The 23,500-nt window shown below is 45.9% G+C and overlaps 1 protein-coding gene and 2 long non-coding RNA genes across 3 annotated transcripts in view; 1 reads left to right on the forward strand and 2 right to left on the reverse strand.

Annotated features, from left to right (window-relative positions):
* Nucleotides 1-23,500, forward strand: part of LOC140460707 (uncharacterized) — a 36,122-nt gene that overhangs the window by 5,276 nt on the left and 7,346 nt on the right. Inside the window, exon 2 of the long non-coding RNA XR_011954300.1 lies at nucleotides 1-5,979. This is a non-coding gene — a long non-coding RNA (uncharacterized lncRNA). The remainder of the gene's footprint in view (nucleotides 5,980-23,500) is intronic.
* LOC140460708 (uncharacterized) lies at nucleotides 4,842-22,709 on the reverse strand. The gene is made up of 3 exons (XR_011954301.1): nucleotides 22,670-22,709; nucleotides 6,542-6,743; nucleotides 4,842-5,087 (listed from the first exon to the last, which is right to left on the reverse strand). It is a non-coding gene; the product is annotated as an uncharacterized lncRNA (long non-coding RNA).
* On the reverse strand, nucleotides 15,810-16,556 carry LOC140461056 (uncharacterized; the record flags this gene model as incomplete). The annotated part of the gene is made up of 1 exon (XM_072555839.1): nucleotides 15,810-16,556. A coding segment is annotated over one exon (747 nt), but the record flags the coding sequence as incomplete, so codon positions are not given.

A 23,500-nucleotide genomic window follows, 5' to 3' on the forward strand; every position in this document is an offset into this window, starting at 1 on the left:
ATTATCTGAAGACGGAAGTTTCAAAATCAACAGCTTATGCTTGACTCTCCTGTTCCTCGGATGCTGCCTGACCTGCTGTGTTTTTCCAACACTACACTTTTCGACTCTGATCTCCAGCATCTGCAGTCATCATTTTCACATCGATGTCTGACAGTCACTCAATCCATCGGGACAGCAAAGATTTTCAACTATGATTCTGTGAGATGGAGCAATGCTCTTTGGTTCCTGTTTCATAACGTTTTCAGCATCAGTGGGACTGGATGAGAGACCCTACTGTTGCAGTGCACTGAGTGTGGAGCCAGAAACAGTTATACGGCCTGGAAAGTGGAATTCACACCGGGGAGGGGCTGTACACACGTTTGTGTGCGGCTGAAGCTTCAGCCATGGAGAAACCCGAGGAATCCTGCCCCATGGAGAAACCGTGGAAGTGTGGCGACTGTGGGAAATGCTTCAGTTTCCCGTCTGCCCTGGAGACTCATCGGCGCAGTCACACTGGGGAGAGGCCATTCACCTGCCCCGAGTGCGGGAAGGGCTTTACCAGCTCTTCCAACCTGCTGGCCCACTTGCGGGTCTACACAGCAGAGAGTCCATTCTCCTGCCCCGAGTGTGAGAAGAGCTTTGCCCAGGCCTCTACCCTCATGGCCCACCAGCAGGTCCACACTGGGGTGAGATCCTACCTCTGTCCTGAATGAGGGAAGGCCTTCAGCAAATCCTCCAACCTTCTGGCCCACCGGCGGGTCCACACTGGGGAGAGGCCCTTCAGCTGTTCTGAGTGCAGGAAGGCCTTCAGCAATTCCCCCACCCTGCTGAGGCACCAGCGGGTCCACACGGGGGAGAGGTCGTTCCCCTGCCCTGAGTGTGGGAAGAAGTTTACCCGCTCCTCCTACTTGCTGACCCACCGGTTGGTCCACAAGGGGGAGAGGCCCTTCATCTGCCCTGAGTGCGGGAATGCCTTCAGTTATTCCTCTGCCTTGCTGAGGCACCAGCGGGTCCACACGGGGAGAGACCGTTCAGATGTGTTGAGTGTAGGAAGGACTTTACCCAGGCCTCCAACCTGCTGAGGCACCAGCGGGTCCACACCGGGGAGAGGCCGTTCCCCTGCCCGGTGCAGGCAGAGGTTCACGTCGTCCAGTAACTTGCAGAGACACCAGAGGGGGCACCAGCAGATTCCGCCGGCGACACTGATGTGGATCACCCCCAGGACTGAACCTCCTGCCTGTTCTGACAGTGTGTACAGTGGGAGCTCTCTTTGTTTTCTGCTAGACAGCACCCCCACACCCCTCCCATCTTCCCCCAACCCCAGGTTAGATCACGGGCGGCACAGTAACTCAGTGATTAGTACCACTGTGTCACATCACCAGCGACTGGGGTTTGATTCCACCCTCAGGGTGACTGTCTTTGTGAAGTTTGCGCATTCTCCCCCCATGTCTGCAAGGGTTTCCTCTGGGTGCTCCCACAATCCAAACATGAGCAAGTGAATTAGCCAAGCTAAATTGTCCCAGAGTGTTCAGGGAAGTGTAGGTGCAGTGTATTGTTTAGGGGGTAATGTAGAATAATGGGGTAGGGGAATGGGTCTGGGTGGGTTACTCTTCAGAGGGTCGGTGTGGACTTGTTGGGTTGAAGGGCCTGTTTCCCTGTAGGGATTCTGTGAGCTTTGCTTGCAGTGCTGCTCACTGAGCCCGGGACTGCACGTTCCCACTGAAGTGATCTGCACAAACCTCAGATGGCATCCAAACCAATGTACCAAACTAAAGGGGTAGCCATGGGACCCAGCTATGCCTGCCTCTTTGTCGGGTACGTGGAACAGTCCATTTTCCTCAGCTACACCTGTTTGTCCAGTACATCGATGACCATTTGGTGCCAATTCATGCTCTCACAAGGAGTTTGAACAGTTCGTCATCTTTATCAACACCTTTCACCCTGACCTCAAATTGACCTGGACCATCTCCCTTTCCAAGACCTCTCCATCTCTGGCAACCGACTAACCGTGGACATCTACTACAAGCCCACCGACTCCCACAGATAGCTGGATTACGCCTCCTCCCACCCCACCTCCTGTAAAAAGGCAATCCCTTATTCCCAATTCCTCCGCCGCATCTGTTCCCAGGATGACCAATTCCACCGTAGAAAATCCCAGAGGGCCTCCTCCTTCCAAGTTCGCAATTTCTCTTCCCACGTGGTCGACAATGCTCTCCCGCACATCTCCTCCACATCCTGCAACACCGCCCTTGAACCCCACCCCTCCCAACGGAACAAGGACAGAACCCACCCCTAACCGTCCTCACCTTCCACCCCACCAACCTCCGGATACATCACATCAGCCTCTGCTCCCTACAAACGGACCCCACCACCAGGTATATTTTTCTCTCCCCACCCCTACCAGCATTCCAGAGAGGCCATTTCCTCTGCGACTCCCTCGTCAGGTCCGTGCGCCCACAACCAGTCCACACCCCACTCCCGGCCCATTCACCGCCACCACAGGAAGTGTAAAACATGTGTCCATACCACTCCTCTCACCTCCATCCAAAGCCCCAAATGATCCTTCCACATCTGACAGAAATTTACCTCAACCTCCACCAGTGTCATCCACTGTATCCATTGCATCCAATGTGGTCTTCTCTCCGTCGGAGAGACAGGACGCCAACTTGTGGATTGTTTCAGAGAACCACTCTGGGACACCCACAAACCCCACCGCCCTGTGGCTGAACACTTCAACTCCCCCTCACATTCCATCAAGATCATTGAGGTCCTGGGCTGTCTCCATTGCCAAACCCTTACCACCTGACGCCTGGAGGAAGAACACCTCTTATTCCACCTTGGGACCCTGCAACCACATGGGATCAATGTGGAATTCAAAAGTTTCCTCATGTATCCTCCTCCTCCTCTTTCCCCCCCCCCCCCACCTTATCACAGCCCCAAGCCTCCACTCGGCAGCGTCCTCCTGACCTGTCCATCACCTTTCCCATCTATCCGCCCCACCCTCCTTTCCAACCAATCATCTTCATCTGCTTATCGCATTCTCAACAACCTTCTGCCCAACACCACCCCCCCCCCTCCCCCCCTTCCATTTATCTCTCAGCCCTCCCGATCCACAAACCTCATTGATGATGAAGGGTTTATGCCCTAAACGTCAATTCCCCTCCTCCTTGGATGCTGCCTGACCTGCTGTGCTTTTCCAGCACCATACTCTCGACTCTGTCCACTGATGTTGTCAGAGATATCGGACCTGCTCCAAACTAATCCACAGTCCAGTTGATGGGACAGGAAACCGCTTCCTTTCTCGAGACAAGTCTCCCAGAGAGAACTTGCTGGCTAACTGATGTACTGAACTTCATAGTGCCCCACTGCTCTCAGTTATCTGGAAGGGGTCCACACATGTGCCTAAGGTGGTGCTCGAGACCTTTAATATCTCTTTGGGATTGATCCCCATTCATTTGAGGCTGTGTAGTCATACAACCTGGAAACAGACCGTTCAGTACATGATCCCCAACTAAACTCGTCCCACCTGTCTGCTCCTAGCCCTTATTCGATAGTCATAGTCATAGAGACGCACAGGATGGAAACAAACCATTTAATCCAACTCATCCATGCTGACCAGATATCCTCATATAATCCTACCGAAGGATGCAGGATTAAGAGTTCTCTTTGGCAAGAGACCTTAACAAGCTGTAGTAATGGACTCAAAGTATGCGATCATATTTCATCTCCATATTTTAGAGACATGGTAACTAGATTTAGCCTGTCTACAGTAATATATATAAAGAGGAGGGGATCATAACACAGATAATGGAAAAATAAATCAGGAATGGAAGGGGTGGGGTGGGAATGGTAGCTAAAATACAGTGAAATGGGGGGATTTCATTCCAACCTAATTTAGAGGGATGTATGAAAGTATAGAGATTGCAGTACTGAACATGACAGTAAAACGTCCCTTTCAGAAAGTAGCATGTGCACGAAATCAGACAGAGATACATAAAATCCCTACAGTGCAGAAAGAGGCCATTTGTCCCATTGAGCCTGCACTGACACACCAAAGACCATCCCACCCAGGATCATCCCATTCTCCTGCATTTAGTATGACTAATCCACATAACCTACACATCACAGAGCAATTTCGCATGGTCAATCCACCTAACCTGCACATCTTTGGACTGTGGAAGGAAACCCATGCAGACAGGGAGAACATGCAAACTCCACACAGACACTCACCTGGACGCTGGAATTGAACCTGGGTCCCTAGTGCTGTGAGGTAGCAATGCCAAGCACTGTGCCACCCCAATATGATATGAAATTTAAACAAATGCTCTAAGCTGCAAATTTGTCCATGTGAAGAATTTACTGCAAATGATTTGAAGGAAGATCCATATGAATTGTGTTTTGGGAGAGATCCAGAACATATTTCATTAATGATTGAAAATCTTCGATCTTTGGAATGGTTTGTGAGAGAGAGTGTTGGAGTCAGATTCAATTATGGCATTCAAAAGATAGTTGGATCATTAAGCTGAAAAGGAAAGTAATCAGTGTTCGGTGAAGAGTAGCACTGGATACTGTGGTGATTATAATTAGGTCAGTCAGGTGAGTTCCCTTATTGGGGGTGTTCACCTGCTCTTCTGAACATTTCACTTCAATAATCTTTAGATTCCCAATATCTGTCGGGCGCTTTCTCTGTTCAAGTGTCTACTCGAGTGAGTCAGTGTCAAATTTTGTTTATGAATTGTTCCTCTGATATCTCATGAGAGGGGCTATGATATTAACAGTGGGATCGAAATAGTTGTGGGTCACAATGTGCTCAAGTGAGAAAGAATAAACTGACCATTCTTAAATATTCATTTTTAAACCATGGAAATAAAATTAATGTTTGGAAAATATACAACTTGTCATGTATGAAGAAGATCAGAAATAGGAATGGGAATAGGTAATTGACTGTTGAGATGCTCTGTCTTTCATCACCATCCATGGCTGATCGTTTATCTGAATTCCCTTTCCTGCCCGTTTTATTTTCCATGTCTTCACCTGATGAAGAGGCTACGCTCCAAACGCGTGCGATTTCAAATAGACGTGTTGGACTATAGTTGTGTGACTTATGACTGAAAAAAATTGAGTATGTTATTACACATACTGGAGCAGTGGGATTTAAACCTGAGCCTCAGGGCTCTATGGGAGACTACAGCTGCATCACAAAAAAACCCTCTGTAGTAAATAGGTCCTCTTCTGTTGAATGAGAGGAAACACCTTCCTCCTCAACATAGACATGACCACTGTACCCCCACAGCCCATTACAGTAAATTGAGTCCATCTCCTGTTGAATGAATGAGTGAGAACACCTTCCTCCTGAACCCCTCGAGCCCATTGTAGTAAAGGGGCAGGGACAGTGAAGAGCCTGCGAACCTCTCCACCAATCCCAAAGGCTGCGGTCGGTGCGGACGAATCGGAGAGTGACATTCCGGGTTGTGGCTTCCTTTTTGACTGCAAAGCCGGCCGCCATTGGTCAGACGGAGTAAGGTGCGCTCTGATTGGAGGGGGCGTGGATGACGCGCATCACTGAAGGAGGAGACGGAAAGAAGAAGAAAAACAAAGATGGCGGCGCGAGGCTGCGGTTTTCTCATCGACTCAGCGGGCGGTTTCTGACGGAGGGAGGGGGAGCAGACAGGCATCGTTTACCTCAGAAAATACCTTTAAAATACATTTCAAATTAAAGTCGGAACTTTTCAAACAAAAGTTGTGAAGAAAAGGAGACAGTCCCCGGTGGGGTTTATTGTTTATTTTTGTATAATTTCCGGGGCCCGGGAAGGGGGAGGTGACGGTTACCGGGTGAACGAGAAAACAAATTAAAAATGTCGGCGGTGGAGGAGAGAGAGCCGGCGCCCGCGGCTTCTTCGGCGGCGGCCGGAGCCCAGGAGCTCAACAACCCCCCGGAGCTGGAGGAAGGTCCGAGCTCCAAGAAGCGGGGGGTCCGGCTGGAGGCTGGATTTGCTCAAGGCTTGTATCTATTAACTTATTTAAATGGTACCTACTGTATGGGGCTATGGTTTACATTAAAATCGGAGGATCATGTCAGAGTGTTTGTTTATATTTAGCAGTTGTAGTTGGTAAAATACACTCCCTGGAGGAGCACCTTCTATGATGCTGCATTTCTTACCTTCCCCCATTTGTTATCTCACATCTTGATTTTACATTTTCGGTCAAATTTAATTTCACATTAATCAGCCTTGGTATTCACTCTGTATTATTAACTAATCTGTTGGATTGTTGTAAAACAAAATTAATGATGTAATTTCATTTATGATATCTGAGTTTGACATTGAATGTGCTGGTGTGAATACCAGTAAGTTTTGAAAATAAATCAATAACTTTTGCTTTTTCACAAAAAGAGTTCAATGATATTGATGGCATTGCCTCCTTTTGAGGAGGATGATTCCAGTCTGACCAACAAACTATTTCAAGCAGTCACCCAGTTTAATTAAAGTTTTTAAGAAAATAATTCTGGCAGGCTAAGATTTATACAACCCAAAATATGGTTGGTAATCATGTGTATTCTTACCGTAACAGAAGGCATTGCGTGGCAGTTTGAGACTGAAACTTTGGAAAGAATGTAGATTGATGAGGAAAGTCAAAATGGCAGAGTCTGGGGCCACAATCTATCAGTCTGGCTTGATTGCATGAGTGGGGTGGTTCTTCAAAAGCACCTTCCAAACCATGACCTCAACCACCAAGAACAGACACATGTGAGCACAGCATTCCGACTGCAAAATATATTGCATTGTTTCTTTGTTATTGACCAAAATGCTGAAACTCACTTCTGAACATTGTTGCAGACCACATTTTATTTGTGAAGCATTTTAAGAGGTAGCTCAGCACCACTTTTTCAAGGTCAGTTTGGGAAGAGTTGTTGGCACAGCCAATGATATTCACATCTCATGAAATAATAAGCAAAGAGCCCAGGCTGTTGGAGGCTGTTAGCATGGATCGAGGATTGGCTAACTAATGACACAGTTGTGATAAGGGGCATGTTCAAGATGGCAGCTTGTAACTGGTGGTGTACCACAGGGATCAGCGCTGGGGCCAACATTATTTACAATATATGTATGAATTACTTGGATAAGTAAAGTGAATGTACTATTGCCAAATTTGCAGAAGAGACGGTTGATGGGGAAGGCAGGTGGTGAGGATGACATTAGATATCTGGAGAGGGATGTTGACAGGTTAAGCAAATGAGCGAAAGCTTGGCATATGGGGAAATGAGGTTATGCAGTTTGTCAGGAGGTGAAGAACTGAATATTAAATGGAGAAAGCTGCAGAATAGAGGGATTTGGAAGTTCGCATCCACGAATCACTTCATCCAGGTTCAATGAGTAATAGGGAAGGCAAATTGGAGGTTGGCCTTTTCAGTCGAGTATAAAAGTAGGGAGGTTATAGTGAACCAATGTCAGCCACCAGTCAGTCCACAACTGAATACTGTGAACAGTTTAGTGCCCTTTACCTAAGGAAAGATATCTTGGCATTGGAGGCAGTCCAGAGAAGGTTGACCGTGATGATATCAGGTATGGAAAGAATGTCTTATGAGGAGAAGTGAATAGGTTGGGTCTGTGCTTATTAGAATTTAGAATTACAGGTAACCTTATTGTCATGTACAAGATTCTGAGGACACTTGACAGGCTAGATGTGGAAAAGTGCATGAGTTGAGGACCAGAGGGAAAAACTTCCAAATAAGGGATTGCATGTTTAGGACAGATAGGAATTTCTCCTGAAGGTAGTCAATCTGTGGAACTTGTTAGTACAGAGGGCTGTTGAGCCTGGGTGCATTCAAGGCTGAGATAGTTTTTTTTAAATCAGTAAGCAAATTGAGGATTATGGGACAATGGCAGGAAAGTGGAGTTGATGTTTACCAGAATAATCGTGATCTGAATAAATGGCAGAGTTGACTCAATGGGCTAAATTGAATAGTAAATGATAAAGGGGAAAAGGATACAACTGGCAATTACGGGCCACTCAGTGTTGGGAAACCTAGAGATTGGAGGAAGTTGGTGGCATTTTGGCCTTGTTACTGGATTTAATATCTGGAGTTTCAAATTGATGCTGCTATGGCCCCGATACTACATGCCCGCCTCGATATTCAGGATGTAATCCTTGTCATCCTGAAGCCATACCACTGTGAGGAGTCTCAGATCATAATTATTCTCTTCAACCTGTGCATCAGACTCATTCACTTTTGTTACGATGCAGCACATATTTAGATACTGACCTTTTAGTTTTATTTTTTGTGATCTTTAGAATTTAGCTTTGATTGCTGTTACATTTATTCTCCTTGTCCCTTTCTATCATTCTCTGATGTTCAGTTTCCACATCACTACATTGTTCACCTTGATTTGGATGGGCCATGCTAAATTTCCCATTGTGTCCAAGAATGTGCAGGGTAGGTCAGTTAGCCATGGGAAGTGCAGGGTTATAGTTTCACAGAAATAGAAGGACTAAGATATGCTCCTCCTACCTGCATTATCTCGATGACCTTTAATTCCCCTATCCTGCAAAAACCACCCAACTGTGTCTTGAATATACTTAATGATGCTGACTGTACTGCTTCCTTGGGCAGAGAATTCCATCGATTCATTACTGTTCGGGAAAAGCAGTTCCTCCACATCTTTGTCCTAAATCTCCCCTTAATCTTGAGGCCTAGTCTCAGCCACCAGCAGAAATAACCTGATAGGGTGAATAGGGGTGGGTCTGTGTGACATGTTCTTCAGAGTGGTCAGTGTGGACTTGATGGGCTGAATGGCCTGCTTTCACACTGTAGGGATTCTATGATTTACCGCACTTGTGCTTGCCCCGGATCACAACAGCCAGAACCTTCTGTAGATTGAAAGACAAATCCCACCCTGTCCTCTAGTATGTGTTATCTAACTGCTTGATCGTTTCTAGTAAATACAGCCCACACCTCCTGCTGCCAGTAACCTTTACAATGCTGATGAAACAATGCAATACCTGCAGTGCTGAAAATGGTAAGGCTTCTAATGACATCAGTTACTGATTTACCGCTTCTTCTGATGCACAGCATTGGAAATACAATGTTGGACGCTCAAAGAAATGAGAAGTTTAAAACAAAAACCCATTAAACACTTCACTAGGCTCCCCACTCAGCACACATAACCTACCACCGTTAACATTAAAGCACTTCAATCCCACAGTGCAATAAATTCCCACTTTCCATCAAAATCACAGATGTACTCACTCACCCAGTTGTTGTCTCACAAATGAAAGATTTCATTGCAACTTCTACTCCCAGTAAGGGCAAAACATCTTTGAAAGCTGCTCTGCAAGTCCAGTCTTAAAAATTATACTTCTGCTTTCACTGAAGATGATTAGAGTCATACAGCGTGGAAACAGACCCTTCGGTCCAACTCGTCCACACCAACCAGATTTTCTAAATTAATCTAATCCCATTTGCCAGCACTTGACAAATGGGACTAGATTATCCCTCTAAACCCTTCCCATTCATGAAACCATCCAGATGCCTTTAAAATGATGTAATTGCACCAGCCTCCACTATTTCCTCTGGCAGCTCATTCCATACACGCACCATTCTCTGTGTTAAAATGTTGCCCTTCAGGTCTCTTTTTTAAAATCTTTCTGCTCTCACCATAAACTATACCCTCTTGTTTTGGACTCCACTACGCTGGTGGAAAAGATCTTGTCTATTTACCCTACCATGCAACTTCTCTTAGGTCACCCCTCAGCCTCCGATGGCCCAGGGAAAATATCACCAACCTATTCAGCCTCTCCCTATAGCTCAAATCCTCCAACTCTGGCAAAAGCCTTGTAAATCTTTTCCAAACACTTTCAAGTTTCACAACCCCTTTTCTATAGCAGGGAGACCAGAACTGAATGCAGTATTCCAAAAGTGGCTGAACGAATGTCCTGTACAGCCAACTCCTATACTCAGTGCTCTGACCAATAAAGGAGAGCATACCAAATGCCTTCTTCACTATCCTGTCTACCTGCAACTCCACTTTCACGGTCACTCTAGGGTCTCTTTGTTCAGGAACACTATCAAGGACCTTACCATTAAGTGTAAGCATCCCATCCTGATTTACCTTTCCAAAATGTAACACCTCATATTTATCTAAATTATATTCCATCTGCCACTACCTGGTTCATCAGCCCATCCAATCAATTCTAATTTATATTGAACTTTCTTTCCTCTCTCATTCCCAGAAAGCTGAAAATCCCCACCTCTCACATTCTCCCTCCATTCTCACTTTGTTGAACCTAACCCCTGCTGTACCACATCCTGCAGGGTCTGGGTTCGTGCTGATTAACAGGCCCACACTCAGGAGGGATCAAATTGAAACATACAGAATACTGAATGACCTGGACAGAAAAGATGTTAAGAAGATGTTTCCATTGAATGGATAGACTCGAACTTGAAGGCTTTGCCTTTGAGTAAAGAGAAGACCTTCTGGAACGGAAATCAGGAGAAACGTCTTCAGCCAGAGAGCGGTAAATCTGTGGAATTCACTGCTTCAGAAGGCTGTGGAGGCTGGTTCACTGAGTATATTTAAGACTGAAATAGATAGGTTCTTGAGTATCAAGGGGATCAATGGTTATGGAAAGAAACCAGGAGAATGGGGTTAAGAAACTTATCAGCCATGATTGAATGGAGGAGATCTGATGGGCTGAAGGCCTAATTTCTGCTACTACGTCTTATGGGTCTCTTGCTTTACTGGACACAGTGTGAGAATTGGGAGCAGGAGTAGGCCATTTGGTCTTTCAAGACTGCACCAACATTGAACAGAGCACAACTGGATATAAATATGCCTCCATCTAGGTGGAGAGGCTGGGACATATTTCACTGGAGCATAGGGGTTTAGAGGAGATCTTACAGAGCTTTATAAAATCCTGAGGGGTACAGATGAGATAAATGGCAGGTCCTTTCCCTCAGGTGGGGGTTTCAAGATTAGGGAGCAAATTTTGAAGGTAAGAGGAAAAATATTTTTAAAAGACATGAGGTGCTCCTTTGTTTTGAAACAGAGTGGTTTGTGTGTGGAACCAGTGTCAAGAGGAAGTGGTGGATGCAGATACAGTTACAAAATTTCAAAGACATTTGGAAAACTACATGAATAGGAAAGGTTCGGAGGCATATGAGCCAAACACAGGCTGGTGAGACTAGTTTGGTTTCTAAACATAGTCAGCATGGACTAGTTGGACTGAAGGGTCTGTTTCTGTGCTGTACAACTCTGTAACTGTTCTATACTGGTTTTAAAACCATTTTCTTGCCTTTCCCCATAACCATCCACTTCTTTCTTGTTCAAAAATCAGATGAACTCAGCATTGAATATATTTAATGACCCCCAAATACAGGAAGAGATTCCCACTTCTGAACTCAATTCCTCTTGCTATAACATCCCACTTGCCTTGCTCATTGCTGCATCTGTCTGACAACTGGCATTGACTGGTGTAGGACACTGAGGACCCTTTGTACATCCACACATCATTCCTGACGAAGGGCTCGTGCCCGAAATGTCACTCTCCTGCTCCTCAGATGCTGCCTGACCTGCTGTGTTTTTCCAGCACCACACTTTTTGACTTTGATCTCTAGCATCTGCAGTCCTCACTTTCTTTACATCCCAATATATTCCCATTTAAACCATGTGCTTCCTTTCTGCCTTTATTTTCCACAGCAAGGACTATAACTTCACATTGTGGTACTGCATTTGCCACGTGTTTGCCAACCGAAGCACAGTCCTGGACCAACTTTTCCAGAGTCTGTCCCCTCCCTGGATTCACTCCGTTTCCCTTCTGTTACTGACGACTGACATTGACTGGTGTAGAAGGACGCTGAGGACCCTTTGTACATCCGCACATCATTCCTGAGGAAGGGCTCGTGCCCGAAACGTCACTCTCCTGCTCCTCCGAACCCCAGAATGAAAAAAGAGGGTAAGAAAAGAGAGTGCCGTACTCATAGATGTAGGACAGAGGAAAGAAGTTTCAGTCTGGGGTGAAACTCAATCTTCATTCAGAGAAAGGAACAGCAGCAACTTCATAAACTAATGATCAAATTTCCACATTTCAGACAATGGTGGGGAGTCTCTGATTGTCAGGAGGACCAAGCCTCCAGGGCTCCCCATTGGTCCAATCAAAGTTGCGTGCCGTTTCCTCGAACACCAAGGTGGATATGCAGATTTTTGTTGACACCGAGGAACATGCGCAATAGACTCTCTGTGGTTGACGGTGGTGATGACAGATTTGGGATCCAAATGACCTCAGGAGAAAAAAGGCTGGAGTGACATTTTTTTTCCTTTTGCATTTTGTCTGGATACTCAACTTTTGTTGATCTTTTTCCCCGTGTAGAGGACTCTCATACCGGAGGGCATACGTTTCGGGTGAGAGAGGAAAGATTTAAAAGGGTCCTAACGATTTAGAAAAAGAATGTGAAAGTTAATTCCCCTCAAAAATTGCCCTCTTTTATGGCCTGAACAAAATATATTGTTCACAGACTATTAATCACTGAGTAGGATGGATGTTGTGAAACTTGGAAGGCTTCAGAAACGATTTGTAAGGATGTTGCGCGGGTTGGAAGGTTTGAGCTTCAAGAATAGGCTGACCATAATTCAGTTACATTTAGTTTAGTGATGGAAAGGGAGAGGTACATGCCACAGGGCAAGAGTTATCGATGGGGAAGGGCAATTATAATGCCACTAGGCAAGACTTAGGGGGCATGGAATGGAATAGCAAAATGTAGGGGATGGGGACAATCGAACTGTGGAGCTGGTTTAAGGAACAAATATTGCGTGTCTTTGATAGGTATGTCCCTATAGAGTGGTGGACAGTGTGGAAGAATGTTGCAGGTTGCAGGAGGACTTGGATAAACTGCAGAATTGGGCTGAGAGGTGGTAAATGGAGTTCAATGCAGATAAATGTGAGGTGATTCACTTTGGGAAGAATCAAACAGGAAGGCAGAATTCCAGATCAATGGAAAGATTCTTGGTACTGTGGATGTGCAGAGGGATCTTTGTGTCCACATTCATAGATTCCTGAAAGTTACCACCCAGGTTGATAGTGCTGTTAAGAAGGCATACGGTGTGTGAGGTTTTATTGATACAGCGATTGAGTTCTGGAGCCGTGATGTCATGCTGCAACTATACAAAATGCTAGTGCAGCCTCACTTGGAATACTGTGTATAGTTCTGGTCACTCCATTACAGGAAAGACGTGGAAGCATCGGAAAAGGTGCAGAGGAGATATACCAGATTTTGTCTGGTCTGGAGCGAGGTCTTATGCAAAAAGGCTGAGAGACTTGGGTCTTCTCATTGGAGAGAAGGCGGCTAAGAGGGGATTTAATAGAGACATACAACATGATTGGAGGATTAGATAGGGTGAACAGTGAGAGTCTTTTTCCTAGGATGATGATGTTGGCTTGTACGAGGAGGCGTACCTGTAAATTCAGGGGTGATAGATTTAAGACAGATGTCAGAGGAAGATTCTTTACGCAGAGTGATAAGGGCCTGGAATGCCCTGTCTGTCAATTGTAGTTAACTCAGCCACATTAGGGACATTTAAACATTCCTTGGATAAGCACATGGATGATGATAGGATAGTGTAGGGGGATGGGCTTAGATTAGTTCATAGGTCAGCGCAACATCGAGGGCCGAAGGGCCTTTTCTGCACTGTATTGTTCTATGCATGACTTAGTATATGTGGATTGGAAAAGTAGATTCCAAGGCAAGAGCGTAATTGATATGTGGAACTTGTTCAAGGAGCAACTATTGAGTGTCCTTGATAAGTACGTACTTATCAGGCAGGGAGGAAAGGGTCGTGTGAGGGAGCCGTGGTTTAATAAGGAATTGGAATCCCTTGTTAAATGGAAGAGGGCGGCCTTTGTAAAGATGAGGCGTGAAGGTTCAATAGGGGCGATTGACTGTTATAAGGTAGCCCGGAAGGACCTGAAGAGAGAGCTAAGAGCAGTAAGGAGGGGACATGAAAGGTCCTTATTTGGTAGGATTAGGGAAAACCCTAAGGCTTTCTATAGGTATGTTTGGAATAAAAGAATGACTAGGGTAGGAATAGGTCCAATCAAGGATAGTAATGGGAAGTTGCGTGTGGAGGCTGAAGAGATTGGGGAGGCACTGAATGAATACTTTTCGTCAGTATTCACTCAGGAACAGGACATTGTTGTCGATATGAATACTGAGGCACGAATAAGTAGAATGGATGGCTTTGAGATATGTAGAGAAGAGGTGTTGGAAATTCTGGCAAGGGTGAAAATAGATAAGACCCCTGGGCCTGATGGCATTTATCCTAGGATTCTCTGGGAAGCAAGGGAGGAGATTGCAGAGCCATTGGCCTTGATTTTTGTGTCCTCTTTGTCTACAGGAGTAGTGCCAGAGGACTGGAGGCTAGCAAACATGGTTCCCTTGTTCAAGAAGGGGAGTAGGGATAATCCTAGTAACTATAGGCCAGTGAGTCTCACTTCTGTTGTGGGCAAAGTCTTAGAGAGAATTGTAAGGGATAGGATTTATGCACATCTGGATAAGAATAATGTGATCAAGGATAGTCAGCATGGTTTTGTGAAGGGCAGGTCGTGCCTCACAAACCTTACTGAATTCTTTGAGAAGGTGACTAAGGAGGTAGATGAGGGGAAAGTGGTAGATGTGGTATATATGGATTTTAGTAAGGCGTTTGATAAGGTCCCCTATGGTAGGCTACTGCAGAAAATACAGAGATATGGCATTGAGGGTGAGTTGGAGGTTTGGATTAGGAATTGGCTGGCTGGAAGAAGACAGAGGGTAGTAGTTGATGGCAAAGGTTCATCTTGGAGTGCCGTCACTAGCGGTGTTCCGCAAGGATCTGTTTTGGGACCATTGCTGTTTGTCATTTTTATAAATGACCTGGAGGAAGGGTTAGAAGGTTGGGTGAGCAAGTTTGCGGATGATACGAAAGTCGGAGGAGTTGTAGACAGTGAGGAAGGATGTGGCAGGTTACAGCGGGATATAGAGAAGCTGCAGAGCTGGGCAGAAAGGTGGCAAATGGAGTTCAATGTAGCTAAGTGTGAGGTGATTCACTTTGGTAAGCGTAACAAAAAGATGGATTACTGGGCTAATGGTCGGATACTTGGTAGTGTGGAAGAACAGAGGGATCTTGGTGTCCATGTACACAGATCTCCTGAAAGTTGCCACCCAGGTAAATAGTGCTGTGAAGAAGGCATATGGCGTACTGGCTTTTATTGGTAGAGGAATTGAGTTCCGGAGTCCTGAGGTCATGCTGCAGTTGTATAAGACTCTGGTGCGGCCGCATCTGGAATATTGTGTGCAGTTTTGGTCGCCATACTATAGGAAGGATGTGGAGGCACTGGAACGGGTGCAGAGGGAGTTTACCAGAATGTTGCCTGGTATGTTAGGAAGATCCTATGAGGAAAGGCTGAGGCACTTGGGGTTGTTTTCATTGGAGAAAAGAAGGTATAGGGGTGACTTGATAGAGGTGTACAAGATGATTAGGGGGATAGATAGGGTTGACAGTGAGAACCTTTTTCCACGTATGGAGTCAGCTATTACAAGGGGGCATAGCTTTAAATTAAGGGGGGGTAGATATAGGACTGATGTTAGGGGTAGGTTCTTCACTCAGCGAGTCGTAAGTTCATGGAATGCCCTGCCAGTAGCAGTAGTGGACTCTCCCTCTTTATGGGTACTTAAGCGGGCATTGGATAGGTATATGGAGGATAGTGGGTTAGTGTAGGTTAGGTGGGCTTTGATCGGCGCAACATCGAGGGCCGAAGGGCCTGTACTGCGCTGTATTCTTCTATGTTCTATGTTCTATATTCTACTCCCCCTGCAATGGCACGTGAACTCGCTGGTGCCTCTGCAGGTGGGAGGAGCAGGTGAATCCCTTTCCACACTGAGAGCAGGTGAACGGCCTCTCCCCTGTGTGTACCCGCTGGTGGGTCAGCAGGATGGAAGACTTGATAAATCCCTTCCCACACTGTGAGCAGGTGAATGGCCTCTCCCCGGTGTGGACCCGCTGGTGGGTCAGGAGTGCAGCTGACTGAACAAACCCCTTCCCACACATTGAGCAGGTGAACAGCTTCTCTCCCGTGTGGAGGCGCTGGTGCGTCTGCAGGTTTCCCATCTGACTGAATCGCTGCCCACACACTGAGCAGGTGAATGGCTTCTCCCCAGTGTGGACCCGCTGGTGGATCAGGAGAGTAGATGACTGAGTGAATCCCTTCCCGCACACGGAGCAGGTGAACAGCCTCTCCCCGGTGTGTACCCGCTGATGGATCAACAGTCCAGATGACTGAGCAAACCCCTTCCCACACACAGGGCACATGAATGGCTTCTCTCCCGTGTGGACCCGCTGGTGCGTCTGCAGGTTGCCCATCCGACTGAATCCCTTCCTGCACATGGAGCAGGTGAATGGCCTCTCCCCAGTGTGAACACGCTGGTGTCTCACGAGGTGGGATGCTTCAGTGAATCTCTGCCCACACTGAGAGCAGGTGAACGGCCTCTCGCCAGTCTCCACATTTCCACGGTTTTCCCATGGGGGAGGCTTTACTTTGTTGCCCAGGGTTTGAAATTACAAACAGAACGGGTACACAGTCTCTCCCCTCCGTGAGGAGTGAGATTTTGATTCCCCAAGCTGAGGAAATGGTGTGAAGCACTTTTCACAGTCAGCGCACTGAATCTCCCTCACTCAGTTGTCTCAGTATTCTTCCTGCCACACCAGTGTCCTCTAAAAACCCCTCAGCAGACAAAAGCAAACATTTCTTCTTGATTCGAATCCCAATGAATCAAGTGGCTCTGTCAGAAGTCGATGTATCAATTGCTTTCAAATTTCTTTCCATGTGACGTACAGTGAAAAAAAATTACAAAATAAGTGATCACGGTCAGTACTGTTAAATGAACACAACATGGGTGGCAGTTCCTGTAGATTGCTAGATGCCTGCTGATCACATATTATCCAGGACACAGAAACCTGAAAACCCTCATGCAGCCAGATAGGCTTAAGTGTGTATGGAGGAAAACTTCATTTAGTGACAATAACATGGATTAAACTGCCTACAAAGGTGCTGGAAATGGAGCTGAATCAAGGACATGATAATGAAATATCAAGACTGTTTAAGAAAGCCAGTAAAGTTGCTGAATGACTTTCTGCTATCCTAACAAATTTTAAAAATGACAAGAAATAAAGGACGTAACTCCATTACTACATTAGAAGGTGAACAATAATTTTATATCAATGTGCCAATCCCTCAAATGCTGCTCAGTTCCATGAGAAACTACCCTTTTAATTGCGAACATAGAGTCATGGAAACAGACCTTTTGGTCCACCTTGTCCATGCCAACCAGATATTCCAACCCAATCTGGTCCCACCTGCCAGCACCCGGCCCAAAATGCGTTTTAAATGTTGCAATTGTACTAGCCTCCACCACTTTCTCTAGCAGCTCATTCCATACATGTTCCACCCTCTGCGTAAAAAAGGTGCCCCTTAGATCTCTTTTATATCTTGCCCCTCTCTCCTTAAACCTATGCCCTCTAGTTCTGGACTCCCCCACCCCAGGGAAAAGACTTTGTCCATTTATCCTATCCATGCCACTCATGATTTGATAAACCTCTATAGGGTCACCCCTTAGCCTCCAATGCTCCAGGGAAAACAGCCCCAGCCTATTCAACCTCTCCTTATAGCTCAAATCCTCCAACCCTGGCAACATCCTTGTAAATCTTTTCTACCCCTTTCATGTTCCACAACATCTTTCCGATAGGAAGACCAGAATCGCACGCAGCATTCCAACAGTGGCTGCAACATGACCTTGCACATCCTGTACTCAATACTCTGACTAATAAAGGAAAGCATACTAAACGCCTTCTTCACTATCCGATCTACCTGCAACCTGAGTAAAACAAAAATATCACCTCATTGTGCTCCTAAGTGGTCTGCCATTACTTTTAAATTCTGGTCCCTGGTTCTAAAATCCCAAAACAGGAAACCTCTTATCTGAACCCACCCTGTGAACTCCTTTAAATATTTTGTGGGTTTCATTGAGACCAAAGACTGTCTGAGGACAGCCCTGCCAGCCTGAGAACAAGTCTGGTGAACTTTCATCACATTTCTCTGTACGAACCAAGACTGCACGTGGTATTCAGGTGCAGTGCAACCAAGCTACAATACAATTGATGCAAGACTCCATTACCTCTCCACTCAAATCCTCTTGTGGTAAATACCAAAATACCATTAGCCTTTCTAATAGATTGATATACCTGCATATTAACCCTCCGTGCCTATCAACAAGGAAACCTTTGATGCCTTTGTATACCTACACTTTTCAGCCTCTTCCAAAGTGGATAATCCCACATCTGCCACATTATAGTCCATGTTTTCAATTGATTTCATTGCTCACCATCACAAGTGTGATTCAGTGCCATTATTGACTAAGCTGACTAACTCAGTGTCAGGGAGCAAAGTAGCAAGAGGGCAAACCCACATGACTTTGCTCTCATAAGTCTACCTGTCACAGAGGCACCCATCCACGTCTGAGATGAGTCAGATAGATTTCAAATAGATGCATCAACTCAAAACAAGGTATCATGATGACTTGATGAGCATCAGCAGCAATACTGGACTGAATTATCATCTAAGATAAAGCTGCTGATTTGATTGTCACCCCATCCACCATCTTCAACATCCACTCTCTCTGCCGTTGATGCTCATTTATAGGAACATTTATTACCCTACAAGATTCAAAGCAGAAATTCACCATGGCACCTCAGCGAAAACCTTCCAAACCCACGAACACTTCCACCTGGAAGGACAAGGGCAGCAGGTGCATAGGAATACCATCACATGCAAGTTCCCCTCCAATCCCCATACCATTCTGACTTAAAAATTTAGCACTGGGTCAAATTCTGTAACTCCCTCAATAATGGCATCGTGGGTCTACAGACAACACGGAAATACCAATACTGTGTTGCGGTCCTTCGAGACAGTCAAAATGCATTCTTGAAGGTAGTTTGAGTTTGCATATGCCTATAGTCAGGACTGTCCAGCAAGACTTCAACAGTCCTGATAGTAACCATAAAATAGAGAGGGGACCCAGCTTGGAAAAATGTTGGTATTGACTGGAAGAAGTCAGCTTGGAGTCTTAACGTGTAGATGCCCTGGTGTGGAGGCCAAGGAGGAGCTTACAAAAGCTGTCTGAAAGTGTGATTTGCAGGAGGCTCTGATGGAGCCTACAGGCACACACAATCAAAATGGAGAAGGAAACAGGTTCAGAACTCAGTTAGATACAACTGCTTAGGATACAACAGCCACTCAGGAGTGAGGAGGAAGAAAGAATTCATGATTGGAGGCCTGACCCGGACAGAGGAAGAAAGAGGTTCATGACTTTTTTGTTAAAATATTCATTCAAGGGACAAGTGTGTCACTGGCTGGACCATTTATTATCCATCCCTACCTGCCCAGAGGTCATTTAAGAATCAACGACACCATTAGTGGTCTGGAGTCACATGTAGGCCAGGTAAGAATGGCAGATTTCCTTCCCAAAAAGACATTAGCGAACCAGACAGGTTTTTTTAAGCAAAGAATCCTTTTCTAGGGTGCAAACTGTACACATGCCAAACTGAAGGAATACACAAGGAAAATATCTTTGAGAGGGACAAGAGAGCATCTGAGCACCTTTCGATAGTCTGCTCCATCCCTGGAATCACTCTAGTTGCTACAAGTGAAAATTGCTTTCACCCCCCCACTTCCCCTTCTCTCTCCCTCCCAGGGTGAGGAATGGAAAGGGAGACACAATGCTTTGCTCCCAGATGTTGGCCAGGGGGAGGGAATTTCATTAAACTGACAGGACTATTGTGTATTGTGACACAATAGCCCTTATGAAGGTTTATAAACTCACAAGGGGCATTGATAGGATAAATAAGCAAGGTGTTTTCTCCAGGATGGGGATGTTCACACCCCTAACCTATGCCCCTGGTTGATTTAAAAGGGATCTAAAGGGCAACCTTTTCACACAGACAGTGAGCTGCCAGAGGACGCGACCAAGAAAATACATTTAAAAAGGCATCTGGATGGGTATGCGAATATGAAGGGTTTGGAGAGAGATGGGCTAAATGATGACAAATGGAAGTAGACTTCCCAAAAGACATCTTGTCAGCATGGAATGTGTTGGATTGAAAACTCTATTTCCATCCTGTCTATCTCTTTGTCTACTTGATAACATATGCGTTATTTCCATTGATGTAAATAGAGTCATAGAGATGTACAGCATGTAAACAGACCCTTCGGTCTAACCCGTCCATGCCGACCAGATATCCCAACCCAATTTAGTCCCACCTGCCAACATGCAGCCCATATCCCTCCAAACCCTTCCTATTCACACACCCATCCAAATGCCCCTTAAATGTTGCAATTGTACCAGCCTCCACCACTTCCTCTGGCAGCTCATTCCATACACGTACCACTGTGTGTGCAAAAGTTGCCCCCTAGGTCTGTTTTATATCTTTCCCCTCTCACCCTAAACCTATGCCCTCTAGTTCTGGACTCCCCAACCCCAGGGAAAAGACTTTGTCTATTTATCCTATCCATGCCCCTCATAATTTTGTAAACCTCTAAGATTAGATTACTTACAGTGTGGAAACAGGCCCTTCGGCCCAACAAGTCCACACCGCCCCGCCGAAGCGCAACCCACCCCTTACCTAACACTACGGGCAATTTAGCATGGCCAATCCACCTGACCTGCACATCTTTGGACTGTGGGAGGAAACCGGAGCACCCAGAGGAAACCCATGCAGACACGGGGAGAACGTGCAAACTCCACACAGTCAGTCGCCTGAGGCGGGAATTGAACCCGGGTCTCTGGCGCTGTGAGGCAGCAGTGCTAACCACTGTGCCATCGTGCCGCCCACAAAGGTCACCCCTCAGCCTCTGACCCCAGGGAAAACAGCCCAACCCTGTTCAGCCTCTCCCTATAGCTCAAATCCTCCAACCCTGGCAACATCCTTATAAATCTTTTCTGAACCCTGTCAGGTTTCACAACATCTTTCTGATAGGAAGGAGACCAGAATTGCATGCAATATTCTAACAGTGGCCTCACCAATGTACAGCCGCAACATGACCTCCCAACACCTATACTCAATACTCTCACCAATAAAAGAAAGCATACCAAATGCCTTCTTCACTATCCTATCCACCTGCGACTCCACTTTCAAGGAGCGATGAACCTGCACTCCAAGGTCTCTTTGTTCAGCAACACACCCGAGGACCTTACCATTCAGTGTATAAGTCCTACTAAGATTTGCTTTCCCAAAATGCAGCACCTCGCATTTATCTGAATTAAACTCCATCTGCCACTTCTCAGCCTATTGGCCCTCTGGTCAAGATCCTGTTGTAATCTGAGGTAACCCTTTTTGCTATCCACTACACCTCCAATTTTGGTGTCATCTGCAAACTTACTAACTGTACCTCTTATGCTCGCATCCAAATCATTTATGTAAATGATAAAAAGTTGAGGACCCAGCACCAATCCTTGTGGCACTCCACTGGTCAAAGGCCTCTAAGTTTGAAAAACAACCCTCTGTCTTCTACCTTTGAGCCAGGTCTGTATCCAAATGGCTAGTTCTCCCTGTATTCCATGTGATCTAACCTTAGATCCTCCAATGGGGAACCTTATCAAACGCCTTACTGAAGTCCATATAGATCACATCTACCGCTCTGCCCTCATCAATCCTCTTTGTTACTTCCTCAAAAAACTCAATCAAGTTTGTGAGACATGATTTCCCACGCACAAAGCAATATTGACTATCCCAAATCAGTCCTTGCCTTTCCAAATACATGTACATCCTGTCCCTCATGATTCCCTCCAACAACTTACCCACCATCGACGTCAGGCTCACTGGTCTATAGTTCCCTGGTTTGTCCTTACAACCCTTCTTAAACACGTTTGCCAACCTCCAGTCTTCCGGCACCTCACCTGTGACTATTGATGATATAAATACCTCAGCAAGAGGCACAGCAATCACTTCTCTCGCTTCCCACAGAGTTCTCGGGTACACCTGATCAGGTCCTGGAGTTTTATCCACCTTTACCCGTTTTGAGCTGGGCACTAATCGTTAGATGTAAGAGAGAGAGAATTCCTCAAGTCGGCCACTATAATAATCCTGGGAGTGTCCTATTTCTGGTGTACTTCCTAATGAAGAGACATTAAGTACGAGCAACTATTTATTTCTAATTTTATTTCATCCTTCTTGTTTTATTCCCTGCTACGATGACACTTTGTGTCTGAATGGTTGACAGGCTGGGAGATTGTGGGTTAGGCCTTGAGTTAGGTTTTATTGTCTCGGAATGTGTAAAAAGGGGGTCAAAGTTTAGCAGAAATCCAGTAGAGCTGAGAACAGACCGACATCTTACTCTGTGGGAAAAGGGAGATTCGAGGACAAAGAAATCAGGACCTGAACTCCGAGCTGACACTAGCCTATCGTGTGATCAATGCTTTGATGAGCAGTGCCAACCCACTGTCTTTACCGGAGCTTCCTATTTGACTACCCCCTCGATATTCAGGATCCAATCCTAGTCATCCTGAAGCCATGTCTCTGTAAGGAGTCTCAGATCATAATTATTCTCTTCAATGTGTGCAGTCAATTCATTCTCTTTTGCTACAGTGCAGCATATTGAGTGCTATACTCACAGATGTTGGACAGAGGAAAGATATTGCAACTGGACTGAAGCTCAATCTTCATTGAGAGAGAGAGAGGAGGAGGAGCAGCAGCTTCAGACGCTCGTCGCCCAACTTCCGCATTCGGACAAAGGGTGATTCTGATTGGCAGCAGTACCAGCTTCTTCCGGTCCGTCCAGGACTCCCCATTGGTTCATGAGAAGAAGGTCGGAGTCGTATCAGCGGACAACTTCGAGCATGCTCAGGTTGTTTTGCTGACACCAGCGCACATGCGCTGTGTTCACTGACACCGAGAAGCATGCGCAGTATGCTCTGTGGAGGCGCTCGTGGACCTGACAGATTCTCAGTGGCCAAATGCTAACAGGAGGAAAAAAAAGGCTGGAATCAGACTTTTATTTTTTCCCATTTGTATTTTGTCTGGCTGCTCAACTTTGTATGTCTTTTCTCCAGGGTAGAAAATCCAGGGTCAAAACTAGAGGGTGGGGAAAGACTTAAAAGGAACCTAAGTGGTAACTTTTGCATGTCGAGGGTGGGTGCGTGTGTGGAATAACCGGTCAGAGGAAGTGGTGGAGGCTGGTACAATGACAACATTTAAAAGGCATCTGGATGGTACATGAATAGAAACGGCCGAGAGAGATATGGATCAAACGCTGCCAAAGAGATCACTCGGTTAATTTAGGATATCTGGTCGACACGGACCGAAGGGTTTGTTTCAGTGCCCTCCAACTCTTTCTCCATAGTCGGAGTCAATTTCACAAGACTACAAATAGGCAATCCACCCATTAAAGCCTGTCCTCAAATGTGGCCTGACCGTGCATATTTGAATGCAGATTTCAGAAAGAT

This window comes from Chiloscyllium punctatum, chromosome 36, assembly GCF_047496795.1.
Source record: "Chiloscyllium punctatum isolate Juve2018m chromosome 36, sChiPun1.3, whole genome shotgun sequence".
Classification (NCBI taxonomy): domain Eukaryota; kingdom Metazoa; phylum Chordata; class Chondrichthyes; order Orectolobiformes; family Hemiscylliidae; genus Chiloscyllium; species Chiloscyllium punctatum.